The 22,113-nt window shown below is 42.5% G+C and overlaps 1 protein-coding gene across 3 annotated transcripts in view; it reads right to left on the bottom strand.

Annotated features, from left to right (window-relative positions):
* Positions 1-4,239: 4,239 nt before the first annotated feature.
* The window catches only part of TCOF1 (treacle ribosome biogenesis factor 1), a 312,533-nt gene continuing 294,659 nt past the window's right edge, over positions 4,240-22,113 (bottom strand). For all 3 annotated transcript variants that reach the window (XM_053718654.1, XM_053718656.1, XM_053718655.1), the window contains one exon: positions 4,240-4,341. In XM_053718654.1, the coding sequence (XP_053574629.1) occupies positions 4,247-4,341 (95 nt within the window). In that variant the 3' untranslated portion in view covers positions 4,240-4,246. The remainder of the gene's footprint in view (positions 4,342-22,113) is intronic.

Here is a 22,113-nt window from a genome sequence, read left to right as displayed (position 1 = left end):
TACAATCGGTTTAAGTATAATTAATAGAGATATCTTTGTGTAATCCCTACACCATTGGTTCAGCATACAGAGCTGAAGAGGCTCATGTGAAAATGAGCAAAGGAGATCGCGTCCGATGCAGCAGTCATAAGACCTAAAATTTCCATTGCATAAGGCCTACCAAAGGAATGATTGTGACTGAAGGTTTTGACAAGCTGATATCAATGTTAGACTTCTCTTGTCTGACAAAGACAGAGTCATAGACACCTGGAATCTACCTGGAAACCTAAAAAGGTTACCCTTGTCTGAGGAATCAATGAACTTTTTGGTAAATTGATCCTCCAACCATGATCTTGAAGAAACAAACACAAGTCGATTCGTATGAGATTCTGTTAAATGTGTAAGACCTGAGCAAGTACCAAGATATCGTCCAAATAAGGAAATACCAATACCCTGTTCTCTGAATACAGACAGAAGGGCACCGAGAACCTTTGCAAAAAATTCTTGGAGCTGATGCTAAGCCAAACGGTAGAGCCACAAAACTGGTAATGCATGTCTAAAAAGAGAAATCTCAGAAACTAAAAGTGATCTGGATGAATCGGAATATGCAGATATGCATCCTGTAAATCTATTGTAGACATATAATGCCCTTGCTGAACAAAAGGCAGGATAGTCCTTACAGCTACCATCTTGAATGTTGGTATCCTTACATAACGATTCAATATTGATAGATCCGGAACTGGTCTGAAGGAATTTACCTTCTTTGGTACAATGAAGAGATAGAATAAAACCCCCAGCCCCTGTTCCAGAACTGGAACTGGCATAATTACTCCAGCCAACTCAAGATCTGAAACACATTTCAGAAAATGCTTGAGCCTTTGCTGGGTTTACTGGGACACAGGAAAGAAAAAAATCTCTTTGGCAGGAGGCCTTAACTTGAAGCCAATTCTGTACCCTTCTGAAACAATGTTCTGAAACCAGAGATTGTGACGGAATTGATCCAAATTTCTTTGAAAAGAACTTAAACTGCCCCATACCAGCTGAGCTGGAATGAGGGCCGCACCTTCATGGGGACTTAGGAGCTGGCTTTGGGTTTCAATAAGGCTTGGATATATTCCAAAGTGAAGAAGGTTTCCAAACTGATACCGCTCCTGAGGATGAAGGATCAGGCTTTTGTTCCTTGTTGTGATGAAAGGAACGAAAACAATTATTAGACCTAAATTTACCTCAGATTTTTTATCCTGTGGTAAAAAAGTTCCCTTCCTTCCTGTAACAGTTGAGATAAAAGAATCCAACTGAGAACCGAATAATTTATTACCCTGGAAAGAAAGGGATAGCAAAGTTGACTTAGAGACATATCAGCATTCCAAGTTTTAAGCCATAAAGCTCTTTCTAGCTAAAATAGTTAGAGACATATTACCTGACATCAATTCTAATGATATCAAAGATGGCATCACAAATAAAATAATTAGCATGTTATAGAATAATAATGCTATGAGGAATTATGTTCTGTTACTTGTTGCGCTAAAGCTTCTAACCAAAAAGTTGAAGCTGCAGCAACATCCGCTAAAAATATAGCAGGAGTAGAGACAGCCCCATTAACCTTAGGGATTTTGTCCCAAACTCCATGAAATTACTTCAGAAATAGCATCAGGGACAGGAAACACTTCTGGAATAACTACAGGAGATTTAAAAACCTTATTTAAACGTTTAGTTTTAGTATCAAGAGGACCAGAATCCTCTATTTCTAATGCAATTAATACTTCTTTAAATAAAGAACGAATAAATTCCATCTTGAACAAATACAAAGATTTATCAGCCATCAACCTCTGAGACAGAAACCTCTGAACCAGAAGAACCATATCAGTATCAGAATGATGATGTTCATTTAAAAAATTCATCTGAAAAAAGAGAAGTTTTAAAAGACTTTTATGCTATACTAGAAGGAGAAATAACAGACATAGCCTTCTTAATGGATTTAGAAACAAAATCTCTTATGTTATCAGGAACACTCTGAGTATTAGATGTTGACGGAACAGCAACAGGTAATGTAACAGTACTAAAGGAAATTTTATCTGCATTTAACAAGTTTGTCATAACATTTAATACAAACAACAGCTGAAGGAACAGATACCAAAAGTGATACACTTAGCTTTGGTAGCTCCAGCCACCGGGCAGCGATTTTCCTAAGTATCTTCTGACTCAGTTGCAACGTGGAAACATCTTGCGATATGTAATAGAAAAAAACAACATATAAAGCAAATTGATCAAATTCCTTAATGACAGTTTCAGGAATGGGAAAAAAATGCCAGTGAACAAGCTTCTAGCAAACAGAAGCAATAAATAATGAGACTTAAATAATGTGGAGACAAAAGTGACGCCATATTTTTTTAGCGCCAAATAAGACGGCCCACATTATTTGGCGCCTAAATGCTTTTGGCGCCAAAAATGACGCACATCCGGAACGCCGACACTTTTGACGCAAAAGAACGTAAAAAAATGACGCAACTTCCGGCGACACGTATGACGGCGGAAACAGAAAAAAAATTTTGCGCCAAAAAAAGTCCGCGCCAAGAATGACGCCAATAAAATGAAGCATTTTCAGCCCCCGCGAGCCCTAACAGCCCACAGGTAAAAAGTCAACATTTTTTTAAGGTAAGAAAAAATGATTGATTCAAATGCATTATCCCAAATATGAAACTGACTGTCTGAAAATAAGGAATGTTTGAACATCCTGAGTCAAGGCAAATAAATGTTTGAATTACATATATTTAGAACTTTATAAACAAAGTGCCCAACCATAGCTTAGAGTGTCACAGAAATAAGAATTACTTACCCCAGGACACTCATCTACATGTTTGTAGGAAGCCAAACCAGTACTGAAACGAAAATCAGCAGAGGTAATGGTATATATATAAGAGTATATCGTCGATCTGAAAAGGGAGGTAAGAGATGAATCTCTACGGACCGATAACAGAGAACCTATGAAAATAGACCCCGTAGAAGGAGATCCATTGCTTTCAAATAGGCAATACTCTCCTCACATCCCTCTGACATTCACTGCACGCTGAGAGGAAAACCGGGATCCAACCTGCTGCGGAGCGCATATCAACGTAGAATCTAGCACAAACTTACTTCACCACCTCCATAGGAGGCAAAGTTTGTAAAACTGATTTGTGGGTGTGGTGAGGGGTGTAATTTATAGGCATTTTGAGGTTTGGGAAACTTTGCCCCTCTGGTAGGAATGTATATCCCATACGTCAACTAGCTCATGGACTCTTGCTAATTACATGAAAGAAATGATAATTTTCCATTGTTCTCTAAGTATTGAGCTTGGTTTTCTAGACAAATATAAAATAAGGAAGCAAGTGTGTGTACCTAAGTGATAAGATTATGAGATCTGATATTACCTGAAGCTCAACCCATAGTAATAGGCTGTGGTTTAAAAGCACAAAGCCAGCTACTTCATATACACAAATAAACCTGAAAATACAATTTCTCATAAATTTTGTACAGCTGGTATACAAGTCATTGAAAATACATTAATATAAAAAACATTTTACAGTGTACTGTCCCTTTAAGACCCATTGTACGGCTAATGTTTGTCTATGGAAATTTCATGGCTATGTGCTGGATTGTATTCACGAGGTTAGCAATGGGTGTGACCTGAAACATCGGAACATCGGTAGGGGTGTATACATACATTTTAACACAGAGTATGTGTTTAACACATTTATGGGATTTAAACACAGAGCTGCAGGGTTGATAGTTTTAAAATTGCATGCTTTAACGAATCAGGGAATGTTATTTGTCCCAGAAATTATACATATTAGACAATTTGCCAGGAGCTAATTAAAAGGATGATGCATTACATTTTAGTATTTTCTTAGAGATGCTTAGCCCAGGTCTTTAAACACCTTTCCCACTTGCTTCTATTATCTAATTTGCTTGATTCTCTTGGTATCCTTAGTTGAAAAACATAGCTAGGTAGGCTCACAAGCAGTGGTACACTACTTGAAGCTTTCCTACTGATTGGAGGCTGCACTTCTATGCCTAGTCACTGGCTCACCTGATGTGTTCAGCCCAACTCCCAGTAGTGCAACACTGCTCCAACAACAAAGGACACCAAGAAAATTAAGCACATTTGAAAATAGAAAGTAGTAAATTGAAAATATGTTTATAATCTATCTGAATTATGAAAAACAAATGGGTTTCATGTCTCTTTAAAGGTTTTATATAACTAAAGTGCTAACAAGTACCTTTTTCTTTAGGCTTGGAGGGGAATATCAGAAGCTTCTACTTTGTTTCCAAGTGAGGTATCTCCAGATCCCTTCTTTTTCTTTTCTTTTGATGCTTTCTTTTCTGAAAAACAAAGAAGTATGTTATAGAATACAGAACAAAATGACACAAGGGATGAATCGCAGGCACAGGAGAGCTATTCACTGATCAGATAACCTTCAAAACCACTCCTTAGTTGTCAGAGGTGTAACTAGAAAACCACAGGGCCCGGGTGCAAGAAATCCAAGAAGGACCCCCCAGAAAACATAATTTATGCTTTCCAGATAAATTCCTTTCTCTCCGGATAGGGAGAGTCCCACGGCTTTCATTCCTTACTGTTGGGGAAATACAACACCTGGCCATCAGGAGGAGGCAGACACACCCCAGCCAAAGCTTAAATATCCTTCCCACTCCATCATTACCCCCAGTCATTCTGCCGAGGGAACAAGGAAAAGTAGGAGAAACATTAGGGTATAAATGGTGCCAGAAGAATAAAATAAATAGGGGACTGCAATAGACAAGAAAAAAACGTTGCGGGGGCCGGAGGGAATTTTTTTTATCTGGTAATCATAAATTATGTTTTACCTTCCTAAGATAGGGAGAGTCCATGGCTTCATTCCTTACTGATGGGAAAACTATACCCAAGCTCCAGAGGACACCCGAATGAATAACGGGAGGGAACAAAGAGGAAGAGGCGGACACCTATTCTGAGGGGAACCACAGCCTGCAAAACTTTTCTCCCGAAAGCTGGTTCAGCCGAAGCAAAAACATCAAATTGAAACCATTTTGAAGAAGATATGTAAGGAGGACCAGGTAGCCGCCTTACAAATCTGATACCATAGAGGCCTCATTCTTAAAGGCCCAAAAGGGAAGCCCACTGCTCTGGTGGAATGAGCGTTATCCTCTCAGGACAACTATGTCCCGCTGTCTCGTAAGCTAAGCGGGTGACCACTCCTTAACCCAAAAAGATAGGGAAGTCGAAGCCTTCTGCCCCTTACGCTTCTCCTAATAGACAACAAAGAGGTAGATTGTCTAAACTCCTTAGTAGCCTAAAGACAGATCTTCAAGGCTCGAACCACATCCAAATTGTGAAGCATTCCTTCGATGAAGAAGGATTAGGACACAATGAATGAACCACAATCTCCAGATTGATGTTGAGATCTGACACAACCTTAGGAAGAAAAACTAATTTAGTACGTAAAACTGCCTTATCTGCATGAAAAAGCAGATAAGGGGGCTCACATTACAAAGCAGAGATCTCAGAAACTCTGCACGCAGAGGCAATAGCCAATTAAAGAGAACCTTCCAAGATAACAATTTAATGTCAACGGAATGCAGAGGCTCAAACGGAACCTGTTGCAAAACCCAAAGAACAAGATTTAGGCTTCAAGGAGAAGCCCCAGATCTAAACACAGGTCTGATCCTAATCAGAGCCTTAACAAAGGACTGCACGTCTAAAAGCTCAGCCAGTCTCTTGTGCAATAAAACCGTCCCCTCAGGTACCTAGCAGAAAGGTCCTTCTCAAGCCCATCATGGAGAAAGAGAAGATCCTGGTAACCTTAATTCTGTGACAGGAAAAACCAATGAATCTTCACACCAGAATAAGTGAGGTCCCTCCACACCTTGTGGTAGATACGCCGAGTAACTAGTTTACGAGCTTGAATAAGAGAGTCAATGACAAACTCCGATAAACTAAGCGTTCAATCTCACGCAGTCAGTCAAAGAGAATCTAGATTTTGATGAACAAATGGACCTTGTATCAGCAGGTCTCTGCGACAAGGTAAGCTCCAAGTAGGAGATGAGGACATCCCCACTAGATCCGCAAACCATGTCCTTTGTGGCCACGATAGAGCAATCAGGATTACTGATACCCGCTCCTGCTTGATGCGGGGCCATTACTCGAGGAAGAAGCTGGTATTGGAGGAAAAATGTATATGAGTTTGAACCTCCAGGGCACTGCTAGTGCAATCTATTAGATCCGCTTGGGGATCCCTCGACCCGTACCTGGGTAGCTTGGTATTGAGATTGGACGCCATGAGATCTATCTGCATATCTCTACAAACACCTCGGGATGGAGAGACCATTCCCCTGGATGGAAGGATTGCCTGCTGAGAAAATCCGCTTCCCAGTTGTCCATCCCGGAATGTGGATCGCTGGCAGCAAGCAGCTGTGGGCCTCCTCCCATTCCAGAATCTGGGATACTTCCTTCCATTGCCAAGGAACTTCTCGCTCCCCCTGATGGTTGATGTAAGCCACCGAGGTTATATTGTCTGATTTGAATCTGATAAACTGGGATGAATCCAGAAGTGGCCAAGCCTTCAAGGGCCTTGAAAATTTCCAGTAGTTCCAAAATATTGATCAGGAGAGAGGACTCCTCCTGAGTCCACAACCCTTGTGCCTTCCTGGCATCCCAAAACAGCTCGCCATCTGGATAGGCTTGCGTCCGTAGTCACAATCTCCCAGGATGGTCTTAAGAAGCATGTCCCTCGGGACAGATGATCTGGACAGAGCCCACCAAGAGAGCGATTCTCTCGGACCGGCTGTCTAATAAAATATGTTGGAGACACATCTGAATGATCGCCGTTCCACTGCCTCAGCATGCACAGTTGTAAAGGTCTGAGAAAGAAACTTAAAAAAGGAATGATGTCCATGCATGGACACCAATCACCTCCATACAATGAGCCACAGAGGGGACTCAAGGAGGTCAAGACATACCGAAGTTAGCTTGCAACGTCTCTGGTCTGTAGAAATATCCTCATGGATATGGAGTCTATTATAGTACCCAGGAATTCCACCCTGGTACTTGGGATAAGAGAACTATTTTCCAAGTTTATCTTCCATCCATGTGATCGAAGAAAGGATGGTGCTTGCACCAGAATATCGTCCAAGTATGGGGCTACTGCAATACCCTGAGTTCTGGGAATGGCTAGAAGAGCCCCCAGAACCTTCATAAAGATTCTTGGAACAGTAGCTAGGCCAAACGGAAGGCAATGAACTGGAAGTGCTGGTCCAAGAATGCAAACCTAGGAACTGAAAGTGTTCCCTGTTGATTGGAACATAAAGGTAAGCGTCCTTCAGATCTATAGTGGTCTTAAACTGGCCTTCCTGAATTAAAGAAAGGATGGACCTTATCGTCTATCTTAAAGGAAGGGACACTGAGAAATTTGTTTAAAGCACTTAAGGTCCAGAATTGGGTGAAAGTTCCCTCCTTCTTTGGGACCACGAAAAGGAAATTTATGCTTACCTGATATATGTATTTCTTTTACGATAGGACGAGTCCACGGATTTCATCCTTACTTATGGGATATCACCTCCTGGTCAGCAGGAGGAGGCAAAGAGCACCACAGCCAGAGCTGTATATATAGCTCCTCCCTTCCCTCCCACTCCAGTCATTCGACCGAAGTTAGAAGAGAAAAGGAAAAGCCAAGGTGCAGAGGTGACTGAAGTTTAACAAAAATAAGACCTGTCTTAGAAAACTGACAGGGTGGGCCGTGGACTCGTCATATCGTAAAAGAAATAAATTTATCAAGTAAGCATAAATTTCCTTTTTCTTTTACAAGATATGACGGAGTCCACGGATTTCATCCTTACTTATGGGATACAATACCAAAGCAATAGGACACAGATGAAAGGGAGGGACAAGACAGGAACCTAAACGAAAGGCACCACTGCTTGAAGAAACCTTTCTCCCAAAAACAGCCTCGGACGAGGCAAAAGTATAAAATTTGGAAAAAAGTGTATGAAGAGACGACCAAGTAGCAGCCTTGCAAATCTGTTCAACAGAAACATTTTTAAAATGTCATGAAGAAACCACCATCCCCTAGTAGAATGAGCCGTAATCTGTTTCAGGAGGCTGATTGTCCAGCAGTCTCATATGCAAAACGGATGATACCTCTTCAGCCAAAAAGAAAGAGGTAGCCGTAGCTTTCTGGGCCCCTACGTTTTCCAGAATAAAACAACAAATAATGAAGATGATGGACGAAATTCTTTTAGTGCCTGCAAGTAAAACTTCAGGGCAACAGACCACGTCCAAGTTATGTAACAGAAGCTCCTTCTTAGAAGAAGGATTAGGACACAAGGAAGGAAAAACAATTTCCTGATTAATATTCTTATTAGAAACAACCTTAGGAAGGAAACCAGGTTTGGTACGTAACACCACCTTATCAGAATGGAAAATAAGATAAGGAGAATCACATTGTAAAGCTGAAAGCTCAGAAACTCTCAGAGAGAGAAGAAATAGCAACCAAAAATAAAACTTTCCAAGATAACAACTTAACATCTATGGAATGCATGGGTTCAAACGGAACCCCTTGAAGAACATTAAGAACTAAATTCAAACTCCAAGGTGGAGCAATTGGTCTAAACACAGGCTTGATTCTAGTCAGAGCCTGACAAAAGGATTGAAAGTCTGGAACATCTGCCAGACGCTTGTGTAGCAAAATAGACAAAGCAGAAATATGTCCCTTTAAGGAACTTGCTGACAACCCTTTCTCCAATCCTTCTTGGAGAAAAGATAAAATCCTGGGAATCCTAACCCTACTCCATGAGTAGCCCTTGGATTCGCACCAATAAAGATATTTATGCCATATCTTATGGTAAATATTTCTGGTAACAGGCCTACGTGCCTGGACTAAGGTATCAATGACCGAATCAGAGAACCCTCGCTTAAATAAAAACAAAATTTATGCTTGCCTGATAAATTTCTCTCTCTTGTGGTGTTATCCAGTCCACGGGTTCATCCATTACTTGTGGGATATTCTCCTTCCCAACAGGAAGTTGCAAGAGGACACCCACAGCAGAGCTGTCTACATAGCTCCTCTCCTAACCCCCACCTCCAGTCATTCGACTGAAGACAAGTAAGAAAAAGGAGAAACTATAGGGTGCAGTGGTGACTGTAGTTTTAAAAATAAAAACACCTGCCTTAAAGTGACAGGGCGGGCCGTGGACTGGATACACCACAAGAGAAAGAAATTTATCAGGTAAGCATAAATTTTGTTTTCTCTTGTAAAGTGTATCCAGTCCATGGGTTCATCCATTACTTGTGGGATACCAATACCAAAGCTTTAGGACACGGATGAAGGGAGGGAAAAGGCAGGAACTTAAACGGAAGGCACCACTGCCTGTAAGACCTTTCTCCCAAAAATAGCCTCCGAAGAAGCAAAAGTATCAAATTTGTAAAATTTAGAAAAAGTATGAAGTGAAGACCAAGTCGCCGCCTTACAAATCTGTTCAACAGAGGCCTCATTTTTAAAAGCCCATGTGGAAGCTACCGCCGCTCTAGTAGAATGAGCTGTAATACTTTCAGGAGGCTGCTGGCCAGCAGACTCATAAACTAACCGGATTATGCTTCTCAGCCAAAAAGAAAGAGAAGTTGCAGAAGCCTTTTGGCCTCTCCTCCTTCCAGAGAAGACAACAAACAATGCCGATGTTTGACGAAAATACATAGTAGCTTGTAAATAAAACTTTAAAGCACGAACCACGTCAAGATTATGTAACAGACGTTTCTTCTTTGAAGAAGGATTAGGACACAGTGACGGAACAACAATTTCCTGATTGATATTCTTATTAGATACTACCTTAGGAAGAAACCCAGGTTTGGTACGCAAAACTACCTTATCTGCATGGAAGATCAGATAAGGGGAATCACACTGTAAGGCAGATAACTCTGAAACTCTTCGAGCCGAAGAGATAGCCACTAAGAACAGAACTTTCCAAGATAAAAGCTTGATATCTATGGAATGCAAAGGTTCAAACGGAACCCCTTGAAGAACTTTAAGAACTAAATTTAAACTCCATGGCAGAGCAACAGGTTTAAACACAGGCTTGATTCTAACTAAGGCCTGACAAAATGCCTGAACATCTGCCAGACGCTTGTGCAAAAGAATAGACAGAGCAGAAATCTGTCCCTTTAAGGAACTAGCTGATAATCCCTTTTCCAATCCTTCTTGGAGAACAGATAAAATCCTAGGAATCCTGACCTTACTCCATGAGTAACCCTTGGATTCACACCAATGAAGATATTTACACCATATTTTATGATAGATTTTCCTGGTGACAGGCTTTCGAGCCTGAATCAAGGTATCAATGACCAACTCGGAGAAACCACGTTTTGATAAAATCAAGTGTTCAATCTCCAAGCAGTCAGACGCAGAGAAATTAGATTTGGATGTTTGAATGGACCTTGGAGTAGAAGGTCCTGCCTCAGCGGCAGAGTCCATGGTAGAAAGGATGACATGTCCACCAGATCTGCATACCAAGTCCTGCGTGGCCACGCAGGTGCTATCAAAATCACCGAAGCTCTCTCCTGCTTGATCTTGGCAATCAAGACGAGGGAGAAGAAATGGTGGAAACACATAAGCCAGGCTGAAGGACCAGGGCACTTCTAGAGCATCTATCAGCGCTGCCTGGGGATCCCTTGACCTGGACCCGTAACAAGGAAGCTTGGCGGTCTGACGAGACGCCATCAGATCCAGTTCTGGTTTGCCCCATAGTTGAATCAGCTGGGCAAATACCTTCGGATGGAGCTCCCACTCCCCCGGATGAAAGGTCTGCCAACTTAGAAAATCTGCCTCCCAGTTCTCTACTCCTGGGATATGGATAGCTGAGAGATGGCAAGAGTGAACCTCTGCCCATAGAATTATCTTTGAAACCTCCAACATTGCCAGGGGACTCCTTGTTCCCCCCTGATGGTTGATATAGGCTACAGTCGTGATATTGTCCGACTGAAATCTGATGAACCTGGCCGCAGTTAGTTGAGGCCAAGCCTGAAGAGCATTGAATATCGCTCTTAGTTCCAGAATGTTTATCGGAAGGAGGGCTTCCTCCTGAGTCCACGAACCCTGAAGCTTTCAGGTAATTCCACACTGCGCCCCAGCCCAGAAGGCTGGCATCTGTCGTCACTATAGTCCACTCTGGTCTGCGGAAACACATTCCCCTGGACAGATGGACCCGAGATAACCACCAGAGAAGAGAATCCCTGGTCTCTTGATCCAGATTTAAGAAAGGAGACAAATCTGTGTAGTCCCCATTCCACTGATTGAGCATGCAGAGTTGCAGTGGTCTGAGATGTAGACGGGCAAACGGAACTATGTCCATTGCCGCTACCATTAGGCCGATCATTTCCATACACTGAGCCACTGACGGCCGAGAAGTGGAATGAAGAGCACGGCAGGAAGTTAGTAGCTTTGATATCCTGACCTCTGTCAGAAAAATTTTCATTTCTACTGAATCTATCAGAGTTCCTAGGAAGGAAACTCTTGTGAGAGGAGAGAGAGAACTCTTTTCTCTGTTCACTTTCCACCCGTGAGACCTCAGAAAGGCCAGAACAATGTCCGTATGGGACTTGGCAATTTGAAAGGTCGACGCCTGAATTAGAATGTCGTCTAGGTAAGGAGCCACCGCTATGCCCCGTGGCCTTAGAACTGCCAGAAGAGACCCTAGAACCTTCGTAAAGATTCTTGGTGCCGTGGCTAACCCGAAGGGAAGAGCCACAAACTGGTAATGCCTGTCTAGGAAGGCAAACCTTAGGAACTGATGATGATCTCTGTGAATCGGAATGTGGAGATAAGCATCCTTTAAGTCCACGGTAGTCATATATTGACCCTCCTGGATCATAGGGAGAATGGTTCGGATTGTCTCCATCTTGAAGGATGGGACCCTGAGAAATTTGTTTAGGATCTTGAGATCCAAGATTGGTCTGAAAGTTCTCTCTTTTTTGGGAACTATAAACAGGTTTGAATAGAAACCCTGACCCTGTTCCTCCCTTGCAACTGGTTGGATCACTCCCATAACCAGTAGGTCTTGAATGCAACGTAAGAATGCCTCTCTCTTTATCTGGTTTGCAGATAGTTGTGAGAGATGAAATCTTCCCTTTGGAGATGAACCTTTGAATTCCAGAAGATATCCCTGGGAAACAATCTCTAGTGCCCAGGGATCCTGGACGTCTCTTGCCCAAGCCTGGGCGAAGAGAGAAAGTCTGCCCCCGACTAGATCCAGTCCCGGATCGGTAACTACTCCTTCATGCTGTCTTAGAGGCAGCAGCAGGTTTTTTGGCCTGCTTCCCCTTGTTCCAAGCCTGGTTAGGTCTCCAGACTGGTTTGGACTGGGCGAAATTTCCCTCTTGTTTTATATTAGAGGAAGCTGAAGCTGCGCCACTCTTGAAGTTTCGAAAGGAACGAAAATTATTCTGTTTGGTCCTTAACTTATTGGACCTATCCTGAGGAAGGGCGTGACCTTTTCCTCCGGTAATGTCAGAGATGATCTCCTTCAGGCCAGGCCCGAATAGGGTCTGTCCCTTGAAGGGGATGTTAAGAAGCTTAGACTTTGAAGTAACGTCTGCTGACCAGGACTTAAGCCATAGCGCCCTACGCGCCAGAATGGCAAAACCTGAATTCTTAGCCGTTAGCTTGGTTAAATGAAAAACGGCATCAGAAATAAAGGAATTAGCTAACTTAAGAGCTTTAATCCTGTCTAAAATATCATCTAACGGGGTCTCCACCTGTAGAGCCTCCTCAAGAGACTTGAACCAAAAAGCCGCTGCAGCAGTAACTGGGGCAATGCATGCAAGAGGCTGGAGAATAAAACCTTGATGTATAAATATTTTCTTAAGGAGACCCTCCAATTTTTTATCCATAGGATCTAGGAAAGCACAACTGTCCTCGACGGGGATAGTTGTACGCTTAGCTAGGGTAGAGACTGCTCCCTCCACCTTAGGGACCGTCTGCCACGAGTCCCGTATGGCGGCATCCATGGGAAACATCCTTTTAAAAGCAGGAGGGGGAGAGAACGGCACACCTGGTCTATCCCATTCTTTAATAATAATTTCCGAAAACCTCTTAGGGATTGGAAAAACATCAGTGTAAACAGGCACTGCAAAGTATTTGTCCATCTTACACAAATTCTCTGGAACTGCAATGGGTTCACAGTCGTCCAGTCGCTAAAACCTCCCTAAGCAATAAGCGGAGGTGTTCGAGCTTAAATTTAAACGCTGTCATTTCAGAATCAGACTGAAGCAACGCCTTCCCTGAGTCTGAAATGTCACCCACAGATAGAAGCTCACCTGCCTCGGCTTCTGAGTATTGTGAGGGTATATCGGACACAGGTATTAAAGCGTCAGAAAGCTCTGTATTAGTTCTAGCCCCAGAGCTGTCTCGCTTTCCTTGTAACCCTGGCAGTTTGGACAATACATCTGAGAGGGTAGCATTCATAACTGCCGCCATGTCCTGTAAGGTAAAAAAATTAGACGCGCTAGATGTACTTGGCATCACTTGAGCGGGAGTTATAGGTTCTGACACATGGGGAGAGCTAGATGGCCTAATCTCCCTTTTTTCAGTCAGAGAATCCTCTGGAGATAAATCTTTAAGCGCCATAATATGGTCTTTATAGTTTATAGAAATTTCAGTACATTTGGTACACATTCTAAGAGGGGGTTCCACAATGGCTTCCAAACATATTGAACAAGGAGTTTCCTCTATGTCAGACATGTTTAACAGACTAGTAATGAGACAAGCAAGCTTGGAAAACACTTTAATAAAGGTGAAACAGCAATTAAACAAAAACATTACTGTGCCTTTAAGAGAAAAAAAACTAGCACTTAAACTGCAAAACCGTGTAAAAATATAGTAAAGACTTCAAAATTTTTACAGTGTGTGTAAGGGACTAAAGCAACATTGCACCAACTTGCAAATGGATGATTAACCCCTTAGCCCCCAAACCGGATTTAAAAAACGTCAACCCAGTAAAAGACAGTTGAGCACCTTGCCACAGCTCTGCTGAGGCTCCTACCTGCCCTCAAATACGATTTAGGGAAGAAATAAAGCCTTTATAATGGTCTTCAGATGCCAGAGGACTCCTCTAGGGAAGCTGGATGTCTCAGTCTGAAGGAAAACTGTGCATCTAGAGCGCGAAAATAGGCCCCTCCCACCATGTTCTGGATGTCAGAGGGGCCTTAAGAAAATACTCCTAGGAGTATCTGACTAGCCATGTGGAAAACTAGGCCCCAAATAAAGACTTATCTCCCTCAGAGAAAAAAACGTCCTAATTATGAAACATGTAAACGTTTTGTCACTAAGTAATATGAGTATTAACATGAGTATTACCCTGTTTTGTAAGCATGATCCCAGTCGTTAAATCACTGCATCTAGCTTACCTCAAATACACAAGGCTCTGTCAGCATTTTCTAGAACTTATTCATCTGTCTAGAAATAAAAATACTGAACATACCTCAAAGCAGGTAATCTGCAGACCGTTCCCCCAACTGAAGTTTTCCCATACTCTTCAGTTATGTGTGAGAACAGCAATGGACCTTAGTTACAAACCTCCAGGCAGAATTCTTCATCTAATTTCTGCCTCAGAGTAAAACAGTACAACGCTGGTACCGTTTAAAAATAACAAACTCTTGATTGAAGGTAACACTACACTAAGTCACCACATATCTCTTGATACTTCCTATCTTGTCGAGAGTTGCAAGAGAATGACTGGAGGTGGGGGTTAGGGGAGGAGCTATATATACAGCTCTGCTGTGGGTGTCCTCTTGCAACTTCCTGTTGGGAAGGAGAAGATCCCACAAGTAATGGATGAACCCGTGGACTGGATACACCTTACAAGAGAAATCAAGCGTTCAATCTCCAAGCAGTCAGCTGTAGAGAAACTAGATTTGGATGATGGAAGGGTCCCTGAATGAGAAGGTCCTGCCTCAATGGAAGTTTCCACGGTGGCAGAGAGGACATGTCCACCAGATCGGCATACCAAGTCCTGCGAGGCCACGCAGGAGCGATTAGAATCACCGAAGCCCCCTCCCTTTGATCCGTGCAATCACCCGGGGAAGGAGAGCAAACGGTGGAAACACATAAGCTAGGTTGAACGACCAAGGCACTGCCAAGGCATCTATCAGTTCGGCCTGAGGATCCCTGGACCTGGACCCGTATCTCGGGAGCTTGGCATTCTGACGAGATGCCATCAGATCCAATTCCGGTCTGCCCCACCTGAGAATCAGGGTGGCTAAGACCTCCGAATGGAGTTCCCATTCCCCTGGATGAAACGTCTGTCTGCTCAAAAAATCCGCCTCCCAGTTGTCCACTCCTGGGATGTAGATTGCTGACAGATAACAAGAGTGAGCCTCCGCCCACCGAATTATCTTGGATACTTCTGTCATCGCTAAGGAACTCCTTGTTCCTCCCTGATGATTGATGTAGGCCACAGTTGTGATGTTGTCCGACTGAAACCGGATGAATTTGGCCGAAGCCAACTGAAGCCAAGCCTGAAGCGCATTGAATATCGCTCTCAATTCCCTGAATCAGACAATTCCCCGTCAGATAGAGCCTCCCTACCTCCCACTTCAGAACCCTGGGAGTGTACTTCGGAGATCGCCATCAAAGAATCAGAAGCCTGGACCACCTGGTTCTTTCTTCTGCTACGTTTGCCTTGCAACACTGGCAACTTAGACAAAACCTCTGTAAGAGTGGATGACATAACTGCCGCCATATCCTGCAGAGTAAATGAGGTGGACGCAATTGATGGGGCTTGAGCGGGTGTTAAAGGTTGTGACGCTTGGGGAGAAGTTTGCGGCATACCCTGAGTCTCATCAAACTGAGGAGCATCATTAAATATACTAGCCTTGAAAAAGATTTGCTCTTTAAATTGTAAAGCCCTCTCAGTACAAGAGGGACAAAATGTAAAAGGGGGTTCCACATTGGCAGCTAAACACATAGAACAAGTATGTTCTAGTAGGTCAGCCATGATAAAAAGAAAAACAAAGTGCAATATTGGTCGTGGTATAGTAAAAAATAAATGACAAAATATGTACTGCGCCTTTAAAATTTAAAAGCAAATTTTTACTGCAAATTTTACTTCAAACGTGCAAGTAGAAATTAGGAAGTTGTATAACCAAACTTATTCAACCCTAAGGTTATTAATAGCCCTTAGTACGTTATGACAAGCTAACCCCTGCACCAAGACACAGCTCCGCTGTGGCGCCTAACTCACAACCAACGACCTCCGTGAACTGCTGCCTAGGTCCGCTTGCAATCTTGATCAGTTGAGGCCAAGCGGACATAGGAAACACCGGAGCCTCCAATATAACTGCTGCCTAAGTCCTCTGTGGACTGTCGGAAGCCGGATGAGCAAGTGCGCAACTAAACGCGCGAACTAAGCCCTGCCCTTCGTGGGCGGTATAGGAAAAAAAAAACCCATAGAAAAACAACCGCATGGGCAATATTAATGTCGGGTAGACCCAACTGTGATACCAATGTGCCCCCTCGAAACTGTGCCACAATTAATGTAAGCCACAGAGTAATAACTCCCCAAGCAGATACAGAGCCTAATCCAATCCCCCAGCGTCAGCCTGCAAATAAAAGTTACCGGTTCTGCCTTAATAAAACCGGGTCATATATACACCACCCACTGCAATACACATAAGTAATATAACAGGGAAATCTGTTGCAAAACACTTGTAAGTTGATTTTTTACCCCTTTTGTGTTGTAGCAAGTAACGACCAGTCTGTTCTGAGCTACACTGTCTCTCCAGAAACAAAAAGACTGTACATACCGCAGTGTTGATCACAATGTGAATCTGTCCCACACGAAGAAGAGGTCTCTTGTCATCACCTCCTGTAGTTCTGTGGGGACAACAGGGCCTTATGTATTATCTGATAAGACCATCAGCAGGGCAGCACCAGCATGGGAAGTGAACAGAGAATATAGAATCTCCTCAGTTCCCATTGTTAAAACATCTGATGCTCTCCCCTGAGAAAAATAGTACTCGCTGGCACCATTTAAAAACAATAAAATCTTGATTGAAGAATCTAAACTAACACCTCACTTTACCTCTTCCTACACTAACACAGGCAAAGAGAATGACTGGGGTGGGAGGGAAGGGAGGAGCTATATATACAGCTCTGCTGTGGTGCTCTTTGCGTCCTCCTGCTGACCAGGAGGTGATATCCCATAAGTAAAGATGAAATCCATGGACTCGTCATATCTTGTAAAAGAAAAGGTTTGAATAAAACCCCAAACCTCTTTCTTCGATAGGCACCGGAACAACGGAGGATAGATCCCGAAAGCACCCTAGAAAGGCATTCCTCTTTTCTGGTCTGGTAGACAGATTCGAGAGAAGGAATCTGCCCCTTGGCAGATGAGATTTGAAGCCTATCTTGTATCCCTGAGATACCACCTCCAGGACCCACGGATCCTGTATGTCTTTGAACCAGATGCTTGAAAAAAGAGAGACAGTCTGCCCCCTACACGAGTCGATCTCAGATCGGGGGTTGCCCCTACATGCCGATTTGTTTTCGGCGGGCTTCTTACTCTGCTTGGATTTATTCCAGGACTGAGTTGGCTTTTAAGTACTCTTGGGCTGCTCGGGCTTGGAGGAGGATTGTTGTCGTTGGGATTTGTCCAAACGAAAAGGAACGAAGATTGTCGTCCCTTAGACTTATCTTTCGGTAGGAAGGCACCCTTGCCTCCGGTAACCATAGAAAAAATGGAGTCCAGGCCTAGACCAAATAAAATCTTTCCCTTTAAGGGAAGAGAAAGGAGTCTCGACTTAGAAGTCATATCCGCAGACCAAGACTTCAACCAGAGCACCTGGGGGACTAGAACCCCAAAGCCAGAGGCCTTTGCATTTAGGCAAATAATTTGCATGTTCGCATCACAGATAAAAGAATTAGCAATTCTCAGAGATTTAATTCTGTCTTGAATATCCTTGAGGAGAGACTCCACCTCAATCAGCTCTGACAAAGAGTTGCACCAGTAGGTAGCCACATCTTTCTCAGAAAGGTTTCCATTTTCTTATCCATTGGCTCTCTGAATGAAGAACTATCCTCAAGAGGTATAGTAGTACGTTTAGCAAGTGTAGAGATAACACCAACCACCTTAGGAACGAAGCCCCACAAAACGAGTTGATAGTCTGGGAACAACTTTTTAAAAGTAGACAAGGGGGAAAAGGAAGAACCAATTCTTTGCCATTCATTCTTAATAATGTTCGCCATCTTAACCGGCACAGGAAAAGTCAAAGGAACTTTCCTGTCTTCGTAAACTCTGTCTAATTTAGGTATCATAGGCTATTCAGGCAGCGCAACCTCTGGAACCTCTAACGTAGACAGAACCTCCTTTGATAAAAAATACAAGTGCTCAATTTTATATCTAAAGGACGGTTCCTCCTCAGCAGGAGGCTTAGACGCTAAGGGCTCCGACCCAAAAAGTTAATCCTCTAAAGCAACAGAGGTTAACTCATCATCAGATAACTGGGACATAACGGCTAAATAGGATAAATATTTAGATGACTCCGGGTCAGGATAGCTATGTTTAACCTTTCTCTTGTGTTTGTTAGTGAGGTAATGCACTGAGGACTGCAGACAACGACGTTTGTAACTGCGTGGCAAAGTCTGCAGGAAGAAGGTCCCCTTCGGACTGCATGTGGAGTGGAAAATGTAGCAAGGGTAGTAATCTCACGGGACGCCGAGTCCTGAGAAGTAGATGGCTCAGAGGGACTAAGAGCCTTAGCAGGCTTGTCTCCCTTCTTAGACTTTATAACGGTGGTAAGGCATGTGGAACCATAATTGAGTGGGCGGGAAAACTATGGCCACCTCACAATATAAACAGGTATGATTTAGTACAGAAGGAGTACCTTCTAACATGTCAGAGTCCTCCATAGCTCAGGTTATACCCACAGAAGTACACAAATAAAAACGTTTTTTACTATAGAAAACTGCACCTTTATACTCCCAATGGATGGGGCACTCACCACCTCCTAGACCCAGACAGTTAACAGAGGAAACGTTCTCCTCAGGTTCAAGTCTCAGCCGGAATGGAGAAAATGAACATAGATCACACCCGGTCACATGGAGTGCAAGACCGTACTTCCCCTGTTATTACAAGTACAGCAAGTAATAGGAGCCGGGCAACACTTTCAAAAACGAAAGTGAAACTTGTTTGTTCCAGCCAAAAACACACATCAGCCCAGGAAAAAAAAAAATCACACAAAGCAGCATGTAAATAATTAATACACTGATGAATTAACCTTAACTGTTCAATAAACCCCCTTCAGAGGATATTAACCCTGGATCCTATCAAGGTATAAAGGAGCCACACTGTGACCCTGTTATATTGTTTTATGTGTAAAAATTGAAACGATTTTACCTCCAGGATCCATGCTGTGGAACAGAACACAGCCTCTCAAGTGTGACAGTCTTTTAGCAGCGCTCCTGGCATGGATTTGAGTGAGAGAAAGCAGGCAGTGACACTCGTCAACACTGATTGCTTAGGAGCTGTTAGCAGTAGTCTGGATTTCCCTGCATCTCCAGACTCTAACTTTCATCAATACTCTCACTGAGAGGTTGACATGACTACTTAAAACTGTACCCTTTTTCAGGACTCTCCAAATCTTCTGACACTTCTCTGCCACCTCCTAACGTGACGAAAGGCAAAGAATGATTGGGGTAATGAGGAAGTGGGAGGGATATTTAAGCCTTTGGCTGGGGTGTCTTTGCCTCCTCCTGGTGGCCAGGTGTTGTATTTCCCAACAGTAAGGAATGAAGCCGTGGACTCTCCCTATCTTAGGAAGGAATTTTGTTTTGAATTTGCATAGTAACCAACAAATGCACGACAACACCACAATGCAATAGCACTTCGTCTAAACTCCAACTGAGTAACAGATTTATTTCTGACAAGTTTTTAAGTTAAGTCTATTTCAACTCCCCTTCTATCATGTGACATCCATTATCCAATCACAAAAGGGTGCATATGTGTATATGATGTCAGTTCTTACACATGCTCAGTAAAAGCTAGTGACACAAAAAGTGTACATATAAAAAGACTTAACATTTTGTTAATGGATGTAAATTGTAAAGTTGTTTACAATTGCATGTGAATGTTCCTTTAATGTCCCCAAGTCAATTAAATTATTTTGTTATTGAGAGTGACAAGCAGTTTAGAAATGGACTGATTAGCCTAAAGCCTTTTATCTGCTGAACTAGGGAAGCAGTGGTCTTATAAATAAATACATTTCTGTGACTGTGTGACAAGCAGTTTAGAAATGGAATGGTTAATGACTTAAAAATATTTGCATAAAGGCCAGATCAGTTCTAAACGACTTGTCACAAACTTGTTTATTTAAAAGACCACTGCTTCCTAGTTCAGCAGATAAAAAAGTTTTAGGATAAAATATTTCAAAATCATTAACCAGTCCAATACGTTTATATGTGTACAGTATATATCAGCACTTAAGAACCTCATTACAAAAGGTCTGCACACACAATACATGTTTATATATGCACAGTATATGTCGGCACTTAAAAGGACAAAAAACAAGTTGGGATAGAGACAAAAACATAATTTATTTAAGAACTTACCTGATAAATTCATTTCTTTCATATTGGCAAGAGTCCATGAGCTAGTGACGTATGGGGTATACAATCCTACCAGGAGGGGCAAAGTTTCCCAAACCTCAAAATGCCTATAAATACACCCCTCACCACACCCACAATTCAGTTTAACGAATAGCCAAGTAGTGGGGTGATAAAGAAAGGAGTAAAAAGCATCAAAAAGGAATTTGGAAATAATTGTGCTTTATACAAAAAAAAATCATAACCACCATAAAAAGGGTGGGCCTCATGGACTCTTGCCAATATGAAAGAAATGAATTTATCGGTTAAGTTCTTACATAATTTATGTTTTCTTTCATGTAATTGGCAAGAGTCCATGAGCTAGTGACGTATGGGATAGCAATACACAAGATGTGGAACTCCACGCAAGAGTCACTAGAGAGGGAGGGATAAAATAAAAACAGCCATTTCTCGCTGAAAAAAAATAATCCACAACCCAAAATATAAGTTTATTCTCATAAATGAAAAGAAAAACTTAAAACATAAGCAGAAAAATCAAACTGAAACAGCTGCCTGAAGAACTTTTCTACCAAAAACTGCTTCCGGAGAAGCAAATACATCAAAACGGTAGAATTTAGTAAATGTATGCAAAGAAGACCAAGTTGCTGCTTTGTAAATCTGATCAACTGAAGCTTCATTCTTAAAAGCCCACAAAGTGGAGACTGATCTAGTAGAATGAGCTGTAATTCTCTGAGGCGGGGCTTGACCCGACTCCAAATAAGCTTGATGAATCAAAAGCTTTAACCACTCTCTATTTACTGGAAGCTAACTTAAGAGGCGCGTGGCTGCTCCTTTGATAAAAAATACAAGTGCTCAATTTTATATCTAAAGGACGGTTCCTCCTCAGCAGGAGGCTTAGACGCCAAGGGCTCCGACCCAAAAAGTTCATCCTCTAAAGCAACAGAGGTTAACTCATCATCAGATAACTGGGACATAACGGCTAAATACGATAAATATTTAGATGACTCCGGGTCAGGACAGCTATGTTTAACCTTTCTCTTGTGTTTGTTAGTGAGGTAATGCACTGAGGACTGCAGACAACGACGTTTGTAACTGCGTGGCAAAGTCTGCAGGAAGAAGGTCCCCTTCGGACTGCATGTGGAGTGGAAAATGTAGCAAGGGTAGTAATCTCACGGGACGCCGAGTCCTGAGAAGTAGATGGCTCAGAGGGACTAAGAGCCTTAGCAGGCTTGTCTCCCTTCTTAGACTTTATAACGGTGGTAAGGCATGTGGAACCATAATTGAGTGGGCGGGAAAACTATGGCCACCTCACAATATAAACAGGTATGATTTAGTACAGAAGGAGTACCTTCTAACATGTCAGAGTCCTCCATAGCTCAGGTTATACCCACAGAAGTACACAAATAAAAACGTTTTTTACTATAGAAAACTGCACCTTTATACTCCCAATGGATGGGGCACTCACCACCTCCTAGACCCAGACAGTTAACAGAGGAAACGTTCTCCTCAGGTTCAA

The sequence above is a fragment of the Bombina bombina genome, chromosome 6, assembly GCF_027579735.1.
Source record: "Bombina bombina isolate aBomBom1 chromosome 6, aBomBom1.pri, whole genome shotgun sequence".
Classification (NCBI taxonomy): Eukaryota; Metazoa; Chordata; class Amphibia; order Anura; family Bombinatoridae; genus Bombina; species Bombina bombina.
Note: the sequence above shows the minus strand (reverse complement) of the source record. Positions and strands in the feature narration are given on the sequence as shown.